Source organism: Panthera leo, chromosome B2 (assembly GCF_018350215.1).
Source record: "Panthera leo isolate Ple1 chromosome B2, P.leo_Ple1_pat1.1, whole genome shotgun sequence".
NCBI classification, from domain to species: domain Eukaryota; kingdom Metazoa; phylum Chordata; class Mammalia; order Carnivora; family Felidae; genus Panthera; species Panthera leo.
Window position 1 is genome coordinate 143,958,002 of NC_056683.1, and position 17,423 is coordinate 143,975,424.

Below are 17,423 nucleotides of genomic sequence, written 5' to 3' on the forward strand. Positions count from 1 at the left end.
TTAATTTTTAATGTTTATTTATTTTTGAGAGACAGAGAGAGTCAGAATGCAAGCAGGAAAGGGGCAGAGAGAAAGGGAGACACAGAATCCGAAGCAGGCTACAGGCTCTGAGCTGTCAGCACAGAGCCCGACGCGGGGCTCAAACTCACGAACTGTGAGATCATGACCTGAGCCGAAATCAGACGGAGCCACCCTGGAGCCCCTGCTCATTACAGAAAATCTTAATAGCAATTAGAAACTTCCTTGGGTTGAGAAACTGAGAACTTTGGTGGGGAACGCAGAAACCTTGATTTGGTTATTTTGCTTCTGAGAAATTGGGTTTTTATTTTAAGTGAATTCAAGCATTCTTGACAGGTACTAGAAAGGAATTGTGGCCTACCCAAGTACAGGCACTGTTTATCCACAGGCAAAGTACAGCGTGTGGAATTCAAGATTCTCCTGAATTGCCTTAATTGTATGTTTTACCTCTCTCAGAGGTCATCTCTCCTGCGGCTAAGAGCCATTTACAATTTACTACTGGAATACCCAGGGACTGTCTCTGAAACAGTCACTCCAGAGCACGTCTTCCCATAGGAAATGCACTGCTGTTACTAGGTAATTTTAGCCAGATGAGAAAACAGTTTGCAGAACTGTTTGAATTTAGGTAAAAACTCTCCTGGTGCAGACACACGGGGAATTTGAAAGGAAGATTTTTCTAATGAAATAACATTATATAAGCAGGCAATACCCTAGAAACATGGTAGGGTGGTGGCTCTCGAGGGGGAGTGACTTTGCTCCCCAGAGGACATTGGACGATGTCTAGAGACATTTTGGGTTGTTACAACTGGGGGCGACAGGGAGGGGACCGTCACGGCATCTAAGGGAACGAGCCCAGGGACGCCACTAAACGTCCCACAGTGCACAGGACAGCTCACAACAGAGAAGTACCCAGCCCCGAATGTCCTCAGTGCTGAAGCTGAGAAATTTTGTATCAGAGGAAGCAAAATAAGTTTCAGTTCATGGGATGGATGAGCCAACAGGGAGTTTGCATGGCCATTTATTTTAATTTTTTATTAAAAAATTTTTGTTTAATGTTTATTATTTTTGAGAGACAGACAGAGAGAGTGTGAGCAGGGAGGGACAGAGAGAAAGGGAGACAAAGAATCTGAAAAGTAGGCTCCAGGCTCTGAGCTGTCAGGACAGAGCCCGACATGGGTTTGGAACTCATGAACCATGAGCACATACTTCTTTCTTGCAACTGTCTTGAATATTTACAACTTCTAGTTGTATTTTCTTAACACTGTGAAGAAGATGTGACAGTCATCACTGTCCTTATTTTATAGATGAAAAAAAATAACTCAGGCACAGAGGAGTTAATTACCTGCCTAAATTAAGTCTGGCAAAAATCAGTCATCACTACTGCGAACTATAACAATTTGCTCATGAGCACTTCCTGTGGGCAGACATCGTGCTAAACACTTTGTATCTATGTTTTCCTTTTATCCTTCCATGGTCCCCACAGGTGGATACCGCCATTGTCCGCACCGGTTTCACTTGAGGCCTTGGGGTGGGGTGGTGGTGGTCCAGAGATGTCCCGGCTTCACAGCTGGTGAATGGAAAACCTGGGACAGCACCAATCCCGCTACTTTCTAGGACTCCCTCCCCTGAATGCAAATGCAGAGTTCTTACACTTGTAACTAGGAAGGTTCCATCAAATATATGGAGGAGCCTTTTTTATTTAAATGGGACTACACACTTAAATCATGGAAATTGTATAATCTCCATTCATATTTTTTCAAGACAGACTTCCTCATTTATCCTTACTAAATGGTATAGATACATAGCAGCCAGGGAAGGGTGCTAAACTCAATTCATGCATCCATACTTTCACTCACGAAATATTAAGCACCTTCTATGTACCAGGGATAAGTTCTAGGCTCTGAGGGAGGAGAGAGTGGTAATCAAGACGATTAACTTTTACCGCTTTTCTTAATGTGGTCACAACTTAGTGTGGGCGCCATATTACCAGACAGAATATGATGTGATCCACTCAGAAGAGAAGTGTGAAGTGACAGGGAAGAAATCAAGCCTGGTGGAGCTGAAGGGGCCAGTCTGCCTGGAGCCTATGGTGTGTGGGATGATTAGAAGGGGATGTGTCTGGAAACGGAGCTCTGACAGATCTGATAGAACCTGGTTACATTATGGAGTTTGGCTCATATTCAGTAATAGATGAGGAGCTGTCTTGGCCTCCTCACCTTTCGGGGTTTTGTCAGTGATGTCTGAACTCATAACCTGGGGCCATCTTGGTTGCTCATGTCTATTTGGTTACCAAGATCTCCATATTTTTTTTTTTTTCCAAATGGCTTCCACATAGAATGGCCTGGGATACATTAGGTACCTCTGTGAAATCACTTTTCTTCATTTGTAACATGGGTAATGCACATGCCATTGTTGTAAATGTTAAACGGGAACACAGGCCAAGGACCAGGGCGTGGTGGTGTGGAGAGGTGTGCTCTGTCCTCTGTGCCCCCCTCTTTACTTCCTGTCCATCTTCTTTCCCCACTTCTCTAGGCACTTAATGTCATACCACAACCTGGATGACTTCCTGGTTTGCTCCTTCTCTGCTAATCCAAACGTTTCTGCAACTACTCTCTGGTATGAACTTCACTCTTTTATCCAGGAAATTTAAACAAGTGAGATTGTTGAATTAGAAATAACTTATTAACTTGATTACTTACAAACTCATTGTTTTCCAACTCATAAACGTGGCTTCAAAAACTTATTTCATTGGGGCACCTGGGTGGCTCAGTCAGTTAAATGTCTGATTTCAGCTCAGGTCATGATCTCATAGTTTGTGGGTTCAAGCCCTGCGTTGCGCTCAGAGCCTAGAGCCTACTTCTGATTCTGTGTCTCCCTCTCTTTCTCTGCACTCCCCTCCCCGCGATTGGTGCCCTCTCTATCAAAAATAACTAAATAAACATTAAAAAAATCCCTTATTTCATTGATCTTAACATCCTGAATCAAGAGTTTGGTTGGGGAAGACCTTTTGCCATTGGCACCCATACATCCATGCTTTGTAAGCACAGTGACATTACCTTCTTAAAAGAGAAACTCCAGCCACCTGGCTGAAAGATGGAACATTAAAAATATATATGTAGATCAAGTTTTCCTCCTCAAATTGAGTTAAAGTCAAGGTATATTTAATGGACCCCTAATAGGTAAAGACATGCTGTTCTGACATCAGACATCAGGTGGCCCCAGTTTTAACCCTGAATTCCAACTGATTGCAGGAAAGGGTGTCAGGAGAGTCATGATTTTCTGTTTCTTTTGAATGTGCATTATCGGAGTTAATTGTTAGGAAATTATTTTAAACGTAATTGTTTAACTACTGAAAAAATGAAAAGTGTTCCAATGTAGAGCAGGAATCCAGGCTCACTTGATATTTCTGCATGTTTGATGAAGGGCAAAAGACCACATTTGAATAGTTACCCGTGAGACCAGAAATGTACACAAAATGCAGTTAATCGATTCTCTAATCGTTCTTCCTCATGTGAACATCTGTTTAGTGGTTACTATCTCTCACAGATACCCTACAGAACTGAACTAGAACCCGGGTCCCAAGCCCCGTTCCATGCTTTCCTCCCTCTTCCCTGGTGTGGAGAAAGGTGCAGGAGGCTCTGGCAGGATCTGAGGCAGCTCTGTGCTGACGGGTCCCATTCCCCGGCTTCCCATGGAATCTCTCACTGGTGCACTGTCTCTCCCAGTAGGTGAGGCAAGTGGCCTCCCGTGGAGTGTCCTCGGAGCAGGTGCAGCCTCAGGCACAGACTCTGCCTTGTCCGCCCTTACTTGGGCAGCAGGATTGGTCTCATTCCGAAGACACACTGCTTTTCGTAAAAGGGGGCAGTCATTAGCAGTACAATCTGAGGCTCCTGCCAGCCTTCCTGCCTGAGGCTAGTCCTCCTTCTGTAATCATATCTTTTCTAGAACAGTCAGTCACAGTCTGCACTTTCAGCTTCTCTCTGTGTGCTGGCTCTTGCCCTGTAGGCACGATCCTATCTTAAAACAAACGTCTTACCTCCACCCTTTATCTCTCCCCCTACCGAGGGCCCACCAAGTCTCTCAAAAGACCAAGGTCATACTTGTTCTTCTCCATGTTCCATTCATTCATTCTTTTTTTTTTTTTTTTTTTTTGGTAGGAGCTTTACTGAGGTTTCATCCATATAGCATGCGATTCACCCATTAAATTGTATAATTCAACAGCTTTTAATAAAATTCATAGGGTTGTTCACTTATCACCAGAATCAACTTTAGAACATTTCCATCACCCCAGAAGGAAAGTCTGTACCCGGGGCACCTGGGTGGCTCAATGGGTTAAGTGGCTGACTCTTGGCTTTGGCTCAGATCATGATCTCACAATTCGTGGGTCTGAGCCCCACATCGGGCTTTGCGCTGACCGTATGGAGCCTTCTTGGGATTCTCTCTCTCTTCCCCTTTCTCTCAAAATAAATAATCTTTGAAAAAAGTAAAAAAAGAAAGAAAGTCCCCATTCCCTCCACCCCCAGCCCTAGGCAATCATCAATCTACTTTCTGTCCCTTGGGCTTGCCTATCCTAGACAACTCATATAAAACTCATATAAAAGGAATCCTACAATATGTGGTCTTCTGCGTCTTTCACTTAGCATTGTTTTTAAGGTTTGTCCACGTTGTAACATCTCTCGGTACTTCATTCCTTTTTATGGGCAAATAATCTTCCTGTCTACGGGCACATCACATTTTATTTATCTATTCATTAGTTGATGGGCATAGGATTGCTTCTACCTTTTTGCTCTTATGCATAAAGCTGTTCTGAACATTCCTGTACAAGACTTTGGAGAGATGTTTTTATTTCTCTGGGGTGGGCTTGGTCGCCTTCCCCTGTGGCTGAATAGGACAGGAGCGAAAACCTAGACAAAATCAAGGTCTGTCAGGAAAAGAGGGAGAAGAGGTGAAGGGTGAATAGTCAGTCATGGTCACCACAATGTTTCTTATTGTAACGGGGGTTAAATTTAATGAGCACACCTATAGTTTCACCAATGAGTCACTTCTTTATCAAACGGAGACAACATCCTTCAATTTCTCATTTTTTAAGTATTGTTCAATAAGAATAAATGTTTACTTTTACCAAATGTCATTTTGCCATCAAATGAGATCATTTTATTTGCCTATTGTGAAATGCTATATTTATAGATTTTTAATATTAATATAACATTCCATGAATGGTATTGAAACTTCCCTAGTTATAGTGTGGTTCTTTTAATATATTGGTTAATATATTGGTGAAAACGTCCTTACAGATCTTTATTTAAAACGCTCACATTTCAGTCGTAATACATGGGTAGAGACTCAGTTTTATGGACCATAGGCAATGTAGCTTATGCACGTGTAGTAGGATAAGCTACTGATAAGAACAGGAAATGAATATTAATGCAGAGACGTAGTAAGGCATCGGGGAAAGGACATTTAGCAGCTGAAGGAAATTTCGTGGCCTGAAAGCCTACATAGAATTATCCCATTAACGAGGGGTCACCAGAAAGCCCCCAGGTACCTGGTCTGCGCGGCTACCCTCCTCACATCCGTCTGGACACGCCCATCAGGACAGGAGCCCTGGCCATAGTTCAAACTCACTATTCAGACTCATTTGGACACATTCAGGTCAGCAGATGGGATTTCAGCTGTAATAGAACCTCTTGAACACCCTGAAGCACAGTGACCCTCTCCACCTGTAGGCTCTCCCCACGTGGGCACTGCAGCGTGGCCATGAACCCTGCACATGAACCCCACTACGAACCCCCCGTACACATTCACAAATAAGGCTGGTCTATAGATTTCTGTTGGCCTTCTGTCTTTTAAGTAATGAATTGTGGTATTTTTTTCTCTAAAAATGATGACTGTCATAAAAAATTCAAGTACTATCGAAAAACACAAGAACAGAAAAATCACTCCAAATCTCACCATCCCCAAAAGCCAGCACTGCTTTTGGTAAGTTTCATGCCAATCATCAAACTCCACCAAGAGTCCAGATGGAAGGGTCGGTGTGCCTATCAGCACGAATGTGAGTTCGTTTCATAGAAAGGGAGTCATAGTAGACACACTCTCTTGTCATGTGAAATACTAATTTTCAGATCACGTGAAGTTAATAGAAAGAAAAGAAAATGAAAAAAGACAGGCAGATAAACATATAAATATTTCTTCAGATGATAGATTATTTCCCCAAGTTGCCTCTAACGTTAAGAAATTGCAAGAACCACTGAGGGGTCAAGACTGTATTCTTGTGCCACGTTCTTCCAATGTTCGATGATCTGGATTGACGCTACTCTGAAAACCCAGGTGAGAAGCATCCATCCATCTTCTGACCTCTCTTCTGTCTCAGTCAGGTGGTTTTTGCATAGATTTGAGGGGCTGGGCACTGAGCAGGAGGGTGGGCAGGAGCCCCGGGGTTGATTATTGATGGTTATACTTTAATCTAACATTAACAAGACAAGTGCAGCAAATGAGCTGTCCCCATAGTTAACATTCTAGTAGGGCAGACAGGCAGAGACGAGATAAACAAGTAAACTGCACAGTGCATTCAGGGACAGGTGAGTGGTGTGGAGAAAAGCAAGCCAGGATGGGGGACAGAGAGGGTGGAGGAGGGACAGGGAGCAAGTGCCTGCAGGGAGGGAGGGAGGGCACAGGCGATGTGGGGAAAGAGGGTGTCCGATTCAGACACCGCATCTGGAGGTCGCTGCAGGGGCACAGGCTGTAGAGAGTGAGGGCTCGCTGGGATGATGCACAGAACAGGTGTGAGATCGTGACATCTGAATGTCTTTGTGACAAACGGCCCCCAGAATAAAGCCAGCTGCTCGTGCAGAGAGACATTTCACAATTTAGGGATTCTCGAATACCACTTGATGGTCCCTCGTGAGTATCAAGGGCTCGCTGTGGTTCCAGTAGATCCTATTTTTAGTAGGATAAGCTCCTTTGGGAGGCATCAGTGTCCAAGATGTTGGCCTCTTGAGGAGTCTGGCTCGAGCACGGATCGGGGAAGCCTCGGCAGAGGCCGGCTGCACAGAAGCAGCAGCGGCCGTCAGGGAGGTGACAGGACCTTTCGGAGGCCCCAGCGCGTGGTGCTGCCCCGGGGCCGGCCCTCATCCCGTGGTCTCCACCCAACACCGTCTCGGCATTTCAAATTTTTAAAAAGAAATCAAAATGACTTTATTCCATTTTGTTCAATTTACTACACAAAAGAGAGAAGCGGGTTTGTATTTCCCATCACTCAGGAACAAAATAAGGTCATCACCCCTTGCATGACATTGATTTGAGTTCTCACACTCTGTTAGCTGCCGCCGGATTATTCCAGCTTCCTGACATCGATCGAGTCCGCACTGGGAGAGATGCTTTTTGAGGGAGAAGTCAGAAACATAAAACCTTTTTTCCTTTCCTATGAATAAGACAGAAGTGGCCACGTAGGTTGGCACGCTGACCTTCTATTTCTTTGCCTTTTACGGAACAAGAGTCTTTCCAGGGGTCAGGACCCCTCTCCGTGCTGGGCCGAGCAGGTGCACGAGAAGCTCAGAAACGGCACGTTCGCGCTGGGTGGCCAGGGCCATTGCACCTTCCCAGAGAGTCAGCCCCTCAGCCCACCTCTCCCAAATCTGTTGGCTAGAGTTCCTCCGAAAGAAGCAGTAGAGTGTGTCTGCTGTTTTGTTATTTTAGTCAAGTTCAGGTACTTCAAGAACAGAATTACTGAGTGGAAAAAGCTTCACTCCTTGGCCGCATGCAAGATCAGCCACTTTAACTGTCACAGGAAATTAAAAAACTATTATTTTCATTTAAAGTGAGTTTTCACACTGCCAAAAGACACGGAAAGTAGAGACAAGTAAAAAAGAAACCACATATAATTTTATCACCATAGCAAACTGCATTTTAATGTGTGTTCTTCAATCATTTTTTTCTTAGAATTTTTCCAACAGTTTTAGTTACAGTACACACACAATTTTGGTAAACTCCTTTCACTTAACGTTATACTGCAAACATATTTTCTCGGGCTGCGGGATACTTTTCATAACCAAATTGTTTAATGACTATATAAAAAACATGCTTTTGATTTAGATCTGAAAGCTTAAAAGATTAGCTTACTTAATTAGCATACAGAAGACCATGTTGAAGCCCTGGAATATTGTCAATTTAGAAATCTGTTGACAGGGGCACCTGGGGGGCTTAGTCGATTAAGTGTCCGACTTCAGCTCAGGTCATGATCTCCTGGTTCATGGGTTTGAGCCCCGCGTCGGGCTCTGTGCTGACAGCTCAGAGCCTGGAGCCTGCTTCAGATTGTGTGTCTCCCTCTCTCTCTGCCCCTCCCTCACTCATGCTCTGTCTCTTTCTCTCTCTCAAAAATAAATAAATAAATATTAAAAAAAGATATCTATTGACATAAGAAGATGTTTTACCATATGCTTTAAGTAGAAACACGTAAGATGCAAAATAATTATTTCTAGATGGCGGTTTTTCTTTTTGCCTTCTTTATGTTCTGTAATGAGCACATACTAAAGGAATACCTATTTTATAAAAAAAAAATAAAAACATAAGGAAAACTATACAGGGAAAGAACACTGAGTGGAGATTTGATTGCAAATAGCATTCTTCAAAAATGTCACTGCAGTTTCCCTGAGGTTGAAATTAAAGATCTAAGAATCGTGGATGAAACAAACCATCTGTAGAAAGGAAACACAGTGGAATAAACCTTTGCTGTTGGTGCAGTTAGAGAGTTTTTAGGAACACTCGACACGTAGGTGAGGTCACCTGGGGCACTGAGAGGAAGGACGGCAGTGAAGTCATAATAGGGAGTTTAAAAGTCCAACCCTTTGACCACATATCTCAGAAACTCTTTGAGGTAATGTTACCGCATCTGACACCAGGGTTTCCTGGCTTGTGTCTGATACACGTTTGTAATGGAAAATGATACATCTGTCCGGGGAATACTGGTCAACACTTCGTTAAGTCACTGAGCTCTGAGTCTAGGCTCAGCAAGTAAGCTTTCCACTGAAGCTTGATTTTCCGTGTAGATTTCTTCAGAATTCAATCATGAAGTTCCCTGGCTAGGGAGCCTGGTCTGTGGCAAGCCTAGGGCTAGAGACAAAGGTTAGCATGATAGTTCTGTTCTTATCTGCTCCTGGGAGGATAAATGAGTGAAGTTTTACATAATAAATGCCATATATCTATATTTACACATATACTTATTATAAATATCAGATATAATTATACTTATATATGTAATATAAATATAAATAACATATATACTTATAATAAGTATAAATAAATATAAGATACATATTTGATTCCTGGCACATGGCTCTCCAAAGCTTTGGAATCTCTGTGGAGTGATGAGTGTCTTTTGTATGCTAATGAGATGACTGTGGTGGGGGGGGCCCAGATGGCTACAAGATGGGGGCTGCTTGCCAGAAAAACCAAGGTATGATTAGAGGCTTGAACTTTCAGCCCCAGTCCGTAACCGTCTCCAGAAGGCTGGCGATGGAGTTAATTACTAATGGCCAATGATTTCATCAATCATGTCTACTTAATGAATCCTCCATAGAAACCCCTAAACAATGGGTTTCAGAGAGCTTCCCACTTGGTGCTGAGAAGGCGGGGCCCCTGCAGAGGACACGGGAGCTCTGCACACACATCTGATCCCATCCTATCCCTGCCCTATGCATTTCTGCATTCAGTGATTCTTGAGTCTGGATTCTTCATCACGAGCACATAGTAGTAAGTAAAGCGCTCTCCTGAGTTTTGTGAGTCATTCTAGCAAGTTACTGAGCCTGAGGAGGCAACCATGGGAACCCCGGATTCATAGCCAATGAGAATTACAGGTGGTAACCTGGGACTTGCACCACGTCTCAAGTGAGGGTAGTCTTGTGGAATTGAGCTCTAACCTGTGGGGTCTGACACCTCCTGGTAGTGTCAGAATTGACTTGTAGGACACCCAGGTGCTATCTGGAGAGTTGGAGAATTTTCTGGTATTGCTGTGATGTGGGAAGAAGCACAGCTCTGGGAACATAGACCCTCAATGAGCAAAGACCCTCAATGAAGGCCAGGATGGCAAGAGAAGGGTTTCCGGGAAAGCTGATTAAATGGAGACCTGAGATTGGTCAGCCAAAGCAGAGAGGAGAGGGTTGTGAAGAGGGCTGTAAAAATTCTAGGCAGATGGAAAATCACGTGTGAAGACCAGGGTGTGAGCTTCTCATTGTAAATGTAGATTTAAATTGATGTTCTAGGTTTTGTACTTTGTTCTCTGAGCGTGAGTCAGTCTTCTGGCATCCAATTACCTCTTGATGCTGACAAAGTTGATTCTCTCAGTCTACGCATCACATCATGGGATCAGGGAACACTGTGGGCCCATCCAGACGGTGTCACCCATTGTGTGCCAAATGTCTTCCCAGATAACACTTCTCATCTTATTTTTTGCGTGATTATCCAAACCACAGTGGAAATTCTTAAGCGTTTGGGGTTGGACAGTTTACTCAGAGGGGGTGGGAGGCAGGTTCAATGTTGTTTTGAAATAGGGTTTCTTGGAGTGCCTGGGTAGCTCAGTCGGTTGAACATCCTACTCCTGATTTTGGCTCAGGTCATGATCCCAAGATCATGGGATTGAGCCCTGCACTGGGCTCCTCATGAGCATGGAGCCTTGTTAAAATTCTCCCTCTCTCTCTCTTCCCCCCACACTCCCATCCTGGCTCATGCTCGCATGTGTGCTCTCTCTCTCTCTTAAAAAAAAACAATCCTTAAAACAAAAGAAATAGGGTTTTCTTCTAAAAACTGACATCGATACTTTCCATGGTACAAGACATGGCCAGGCAAGGGTGCTGGTGGGAGCCCGTACCCCACCCAAACGATGATGCTGGCTTTCCCCCACATCTGCTTCTTTTCAAATAAGCCCTCCACCTCTGTGCTTATTCATTTCCACTCACGACACCAGCTCTCTAATTTAGCGCCGGAGATGAGAGTCAGCACCAGGGCCACCCTTCCTAACAACTTTGTGTTTCTTCAGAGAGTTTCCTGTGGTGCTTGCTACCAATGGGCCCTCATGGCGTGTGGCTTGCCTGGCTATATGTATAGGAGCTCTCCAAGAACGTTCCATTCCAGATTGCTCAAACACAGACTCATTGTCAACTCACAGCCACTGAAATAGTTCTAAAGAAATGCGGTGTCAACACACCCACGTCAACAGCGACGCAAGGTCACTGAGCTTTTCTGAAATGACACTACAGAGAAAATCCTTGTGGTTTTTCCTGACTCAAACTTCTGTTTCGGACATTTGTTAGAAAAGTTTGCTGATAAGGCAGGAAAGTGACCGTTAGATTTTTAACTGATGGCCATAAAAATGGCCATTGCTTGACCAGGCGATCCCTTCAGGCCACGGGGGAGGCTCCCGGAGCGAGGTGTCCTGTGCTTCCCTCCCACACCTTCAGCATTTATTGGAAATATATCTTCAGAGAGGGACTCAACAGCTTTTTTGATGCTTTTATTGATAAGTTGAGTACAACCTTAGATTTAGTTGTCAAATATTCCTTTACACATTTCAGAGAGAAATATTCTTCCGCAAAGATTCTATCTCTACTTTTTTGATACATTCACATTTGGTTACAGCATTCATGCTCAAACACGTTCATTTGTGGTGGTTTGTGATTCATATTCATTTACAGATGCTGTTTTTTCTTTAACTTGTTTCAGTGTCCTCCTCTGGGAGAAAAAATAAAAGAGACCACCACCAGGAAAGGAGCAGAGACCTAGAAACTTCTACGGTGCCCGAACCCATGAGAGCAACCCTTGTTCGGGCTTCACACATCCAACACACCATGCAAACTTGGGAGGAAGCAAAAACGACAGTATCGCTAAACCCCAAAACTCTAGTGGATATAAAATACTGGGTGCTCCACATGACAGAGGGAGCCATCGGATTTGTCACGTTGGGTCACTGTAAGAAGCTGCTACTTACTGGGATTGTCAGTACTGTGCAGTCGGGCCCTGAGTGGGTTTTGGACTGATCACTGATACTGGGACACGTGGGCTCATGCCTACTGACTCTCCCTTTTCTCACACTCACAGATAATGGCTCTCCAGGACCTCTCTGTGATCTTAAGGGCTTCCTGACATGAGTCTGGCAGCTTTGGGGTCACGTCGGGGAGGCTGGATTTTCTGACAGAGCGAAGCCAAGTGAGGCTGTTAATGCCACTGTGGCTGCCACACCCCATCTTGTCCCAGGTCTAGCCTCTGAGAGAAGAGGGAGATCAGGCAGGACTGCCCCTGGATGGATGGTTAGGGAAAGAGGGATGGAGGTCCTTGGGAAATATTCTGAGGTCATTCCCTCTTTCTCCTTAGCAAGGATTTCTGGTGCTATGTCTACAAAGAGAAGCCTTGCTACTGATTTGATCATTTCCAGGTGCCCTACATCCAAAGAGGACCCCATGGGCTAGTGAAACTCATTATGCTGTGGTCACGATTGTCCCTGAGAAGACAGACAATGAGAACAAACGACGGTGGTTATACGTTTTCATCTGTAGGGTGTGCTGTAGGAAACGAGGTTTGTTGCATTTAGTGAAACTCATCTCTTTTTGATGTGTTGTGGATGCCTCGAAAAAGAAAAAAAAAGACAAAAACTTGGTGAAGGCTCCATTTCGATCCATGTCAATGTGAGGAAACCTTCTGGTGTGACTGTACTGTCCTAGAGAAAAGGGCTCTCCCCGGAGTAACCCACTGGGTAGGCAGAGCCCCTGGGGTGCACAGATGGGGGCGAGGAGCAGGTGCAGAGAGAGCTTAAACTCCTGTGGTGCAGAATCAGGTTTGGCCTCATTTCCATAGCCCCGGAAATGCTCCTTCTTTAAAGATCCTGCTTTAATACTCTGCACTTTTGTTACCATTGAGAACTATTATAAAGCCATTTATAAAAATGTCTCCCCTCTGGGCCCCTTATCCATTAAATTTACAGCAAAGCCAAAGGTACTAGCTTGTTCTCCAAGCCGCAAAATGAATGTCTGAGGTCGAATTATAGACTTCGTAATTATTTTCAGAAAAAACAAGTTCTTTCTCAAGTCGCAAATAATTAAATAGAATGAAAGTACATGGAGTTTTGATTTCTCTCCTGGAATTTAATCATTCAACATTCAAATCAGCTTTCATAATTTCTCACTAGTTGACAAGCCGATTAGTTGATGTTCCGTCAATGTTATATATATAGTAGAATTCTTGGGGATAAAGGCACAGTCTTGACTATTGCCTGTGGTTCTTCGGGAACAGATGCTCCCTGAAACCTTAAATGAGAACATTGCTCTTAAAGTTGTGAGTACAGTGCTCAGAATCCGTCGCGGTCAGTCTTACAGAGAACTCACCCAGTCGTTGCTGAAGGTAAAATGCGAGAAATGAAAAAAAACCTGAGGAATCTCTATGTACGGGTCTAGCCTGACTCGAAATGACGCGGGAATGGCCATCCACACAAAAAAGCCGAACCACACTTTCACCTCTGCTCTGGGTTGTGCGTATTGCTGAGGCCTGAGAATACTTCTCGCTCTTTTTCATGGGCACAAAGCAAGACATGCGAGGAGCTTCTCCTCTGACTTTGTTTTTGTAGTTTTGGAAGGACCTTGAGGGCTGCGTGTGCGTGTGCGTGTGACAGAGAGAGAGAGAGAGGGAGAGAGAGAGAGAGAGAGCATTTGGAGACAGAAGACCAGGGCATGGCGGGACTCGCGCGCCTTTCCGAGCCGGCCGGCAGGGGGCGCGCGCAGGGCTGCAGCTACACGTCGAACCAGTGGTCCCCCATGCAGGCGCGGTTCCACTCGCAGCTGCAGGCCCAGCACCACTCCAGACGGCACTGGGGCTGCGGGCACTTCATGTGCATGCATCCTCCTGCGGGCAAAGGACACAGGTGAACGCCTGGACGACACCACTTCCCGCACCGGCACCCCGGTCTAGAAATGCCTTTTGGCTCACCTGGGTGGCTCAGTTGGTTAAGCATCCCACTCTTGGTTTCGGCTCAGGTCATGATCTCGCGGTTGGTGGGTTCGAGCCCCACATCGGCGCTGTCCGCGCACAGCCTGCTTGGGATTCTCTCTCCCCCCTCTCTCTGCCCCTCCCCTGCTCACTCTCTCTCTCAAAAATAAATAAACTTACAATTTTTAAAAATGTTTATTTATTTTTGAGAGAGAGAGAGAGAGAGAGAGCGAGAGAGCACGAGCAAGGGAGAGGCAGAGAGAGAGAGGGAGTCACTGAATCCAAAGCAGGCTCCAGGCTCCGAGCTGGCAGTGGGGCTGGACCTCACCAACCCCGAGATCATGACCTGAGCTGAAGTCTGCCACTTAACCGACTGAGCCACTCAGGCGCCCTGTAAATAAATAAACATAAAAAAAAAAAAAAAAAAAAAAAAAAAAAAAAGAAACGGTTTTCTAAGGGAATGTCTCAAGCAATCCAAGGGCAGAACGTGGACTGAGGCAAACCCGTGGGAAAGCTCCCTGGAAGTTGTGCAGTTAATGACCTTCATCAAGAAAGGAGTAAAGACGAGGGGCGCCTGGGTGGCTCAGTGGGTTAAGGGTTCCTACTTCGGCTCAGGTCATGACCACACGGTCGGTGGGGTCGAGCCCCGCGTCCAGCTCTGTGCTGACAGCTCAGAGCCTGGAGCCTGCTTCAACATGCCACCCTCATCTAGGACTAATTTTATTTATAAATCTGACTTTATTTACTTCTCCTGAAATGGGACTTAGAGACAAATGCCTTGTGTTTCACAAACGGGGTCAATTCCTTACTGAAATATATATCAAGGTTGATGTTTTAAATAGATGTTCATATACTTAGCAACTTAATATGGAATATATAATATAACTTGGCTTGAAACAGGAGTTGGGACAGCAGTATTGAAAGTATTTCACAGGGAACGCAGCCCTTAATGCGATTCAAGCTTTTATTTAGGGCGAGCAGACGGGGAGAAGTAGGGGCGCTGCATGTACCACCTCATTCACTCCTCAAAAGCACTTTGTGAGAGAGCAGTGTTACCCTGTTCTAGAATTTTCTTAAGGCCAAGGACTTTTAAATGGCAAAGTCTGAGATTTAACCAGGATCTGTTGTTCTTTCACGGAACAGGGCCTTTGCAGCATGAGATGAAAGGTCCCTTATTCGGGGATTCACTTTGGGATTCTGCCCCTTCCCACACTTGTTAAATTCATTTCTTATTTGCTTCTGGGGCTCAGACATCAAGTCTGCGGTGGAGTGCAGAGGGAGTTACTCGTATGAAGTTACATGTAGACAATGGCTTCTGATCGAATTTCCTAGATAATTCAGGCAAAAGCGGTTCTTTGCTTGAACTCGATATAACATTGGATGTGCTCTATTATTCAATTTTACCAATTATCTTGTTAAGTCATTTTTTTTTCTTGCCAAATTTTCTAGGTAATTGCTTCAGTACTGTCTCATTTTTATTATTAGAAACCTGGCATAAGAACTTCCACCGATTTAAAATATTTATGAATATGTAACTGAAGGAATTTGTTTTAGGAGAATTTAAGGGCATTTAAAATCCCATACTTTTCCAACTTCCTTTTGGTTTGTTTTAAAGATCATTTAGGGGTGGGAGGGAGGGGAGGGTGGGTGATGGGTATGGAGGAGGGCACCTTTTGGGATGAGCACTGGGTGTTGTATGGAAACCAATTTGACAATAAATTTCATATATTGAAAAAAATTATAAATATGCAGAAAATCAGGGGAAAAACTCACCTATGATACTTTCAACTTAATATTTCTCATTTAGGATTACACATTGGCAGGACTGTGTAATTTTCCACACATATTTAATGACTGTACATTTATGATATAAATAATATAATGTTTTCCTACCATACCAAATTTTCACGGGTATGGAATACTAACATTACAAATGAGGTTTTGTTATAGAAACTAGAAACATAATGGCTTTGTAGAATAAGAAGAAAGGAAATAGGAAGAAAGAATATTCATGTTATTAACTTTCTTTTCCACCTTGGTGCTTAATATATGCAAGGCAGTATGCTAGATCTCATAATATGGAGAAGAATCAGGGACTCTAATTCTAAAAACTCTGCCAACTTCTTTTTTTTGTATTTATTTATTTTTATTATTTTTAAAAATTATTTTGTAATGTCTGTTTTTTTATTTTTTAAAATATATTTATTGTCAAATTGGTTTCCATACAACACCCAGTGCTCATCCCAACAAGTGCCCTCCTCCCTGCCCATCACCCACTTTCCCCTCTCCCCCAACCCCATCTTCCCTTAGTTCTCTGTATTTAAGAGTCTCATGGTTTGCCTCCCTCCCTCTCTGTTTGTAACTATTTTTTCCCCTTCCCCTCCCCCACGGTCTTCTGTTAAGTTTCTCAAGATCCACATATGAATGAAAACATATGGTATCTGTCTTTCTCTGACTGACTTATTTCACTTAGCATAATACCCTCCAGTTCCATCCACGTTGCTGCAAATGGCAGGATGTCATTCTTTCTCATTGCCAGGTAATATTCCATTGTATATATAAACCACACCTTTATCCATTTATCAGTTGATGGACAGTTAGGCTGTTTCCATAATTTGGCCACTGTTGAAAGTGCTGCTATAAACACGGGGGTACAGGTGCCCCTATGCATCAGCACTCCTATGTCCCTTCAGTAGATTCCTAGCAGTGCGATTGCTGGGTCATAGCTTCTCTTTAAAAGTGTATTTATTTCTTTTGAGAGACAGAGAGCACAAGCACACCAGAGTGGGGCAGGGGCAGAGAGAGAGGGAGAAGGAGAATCTGAAACAGGTTCTGAGCTATCAGCCTAGAGCCTGACTTGGGGCTCCATCTGACAAATGGTGAGATCATGACCTGAGCTGAAACCAGGAGTTGGATGCCTAACCAACTGAGCCACCCAGGCGTCCCAAAGCTTTGCCAACTTAAAAGTAAATGTGACCAAGAAGTTGACAACTTCACGTGACTTTGAGGGCATTTGAATGAAGAAAACATGGCTTCCCTCATCGAGAATTCTATCCACCGACTGATGCTCAAACCATGAAAAGCCCAGCCTATGCCCCGCCAGCCCCATGGCTGGGGCCAGCCACTCTTTCATTAGGTTTAATGACAGAGGAGAAGTTCTTGAACATCCTGGCACTTTTTGATCAGAGAATGGGACTGGAATCTCATCTGTTTGAGGCAGAAATGAAGGAAGCCACTTTCCGAGGTGGAAGGCTGCGGGAGGAAGTGCAGGCTTAGCCTATGTTTAAGATGGAAATGAGCCTCATTTTCATTACGGCTTTGCTGCACGAAGAACTACTTTCTGGGATTCAGATGACCGTGAAATAGATCATGAATTTACTTTGAGGAGGAGATCATGAAACGAGCTTTTCTGGCCCATAGAGCTCACATGTATCTCTGCT

General features: G+C 44.1%; 1 protein-coding gene across 2 annotated transcripts in view; it reads right to left on the reverse strand.

The window, feature by feature from the left end:
* Nucleotides 1–11,524: 11,524 nt before the first annotated feature.
* The window catches only part of PRKN (parkin RBR E3 ubiquitin protein ligase), a 1,339,251-nt gene continuing 1,333,352 nt past the window's right edge, over nt 11,525–17,423 (reverse strand). For both annotated transcript variants that reach the window (XM_042940251.1, XM_042940250.1), the window contains exon 12: nt 11,525–13,899. In XM_042940251.1, the coding sequence (XP_042796185.1) occupies nt 13,787–13,899 (113 nt within the window). In that variant the 3' untranslated portion in view covers nt 11,525–13,786. The remainder of the gene's footprint in view (nt 13,900–17,423) is intronic.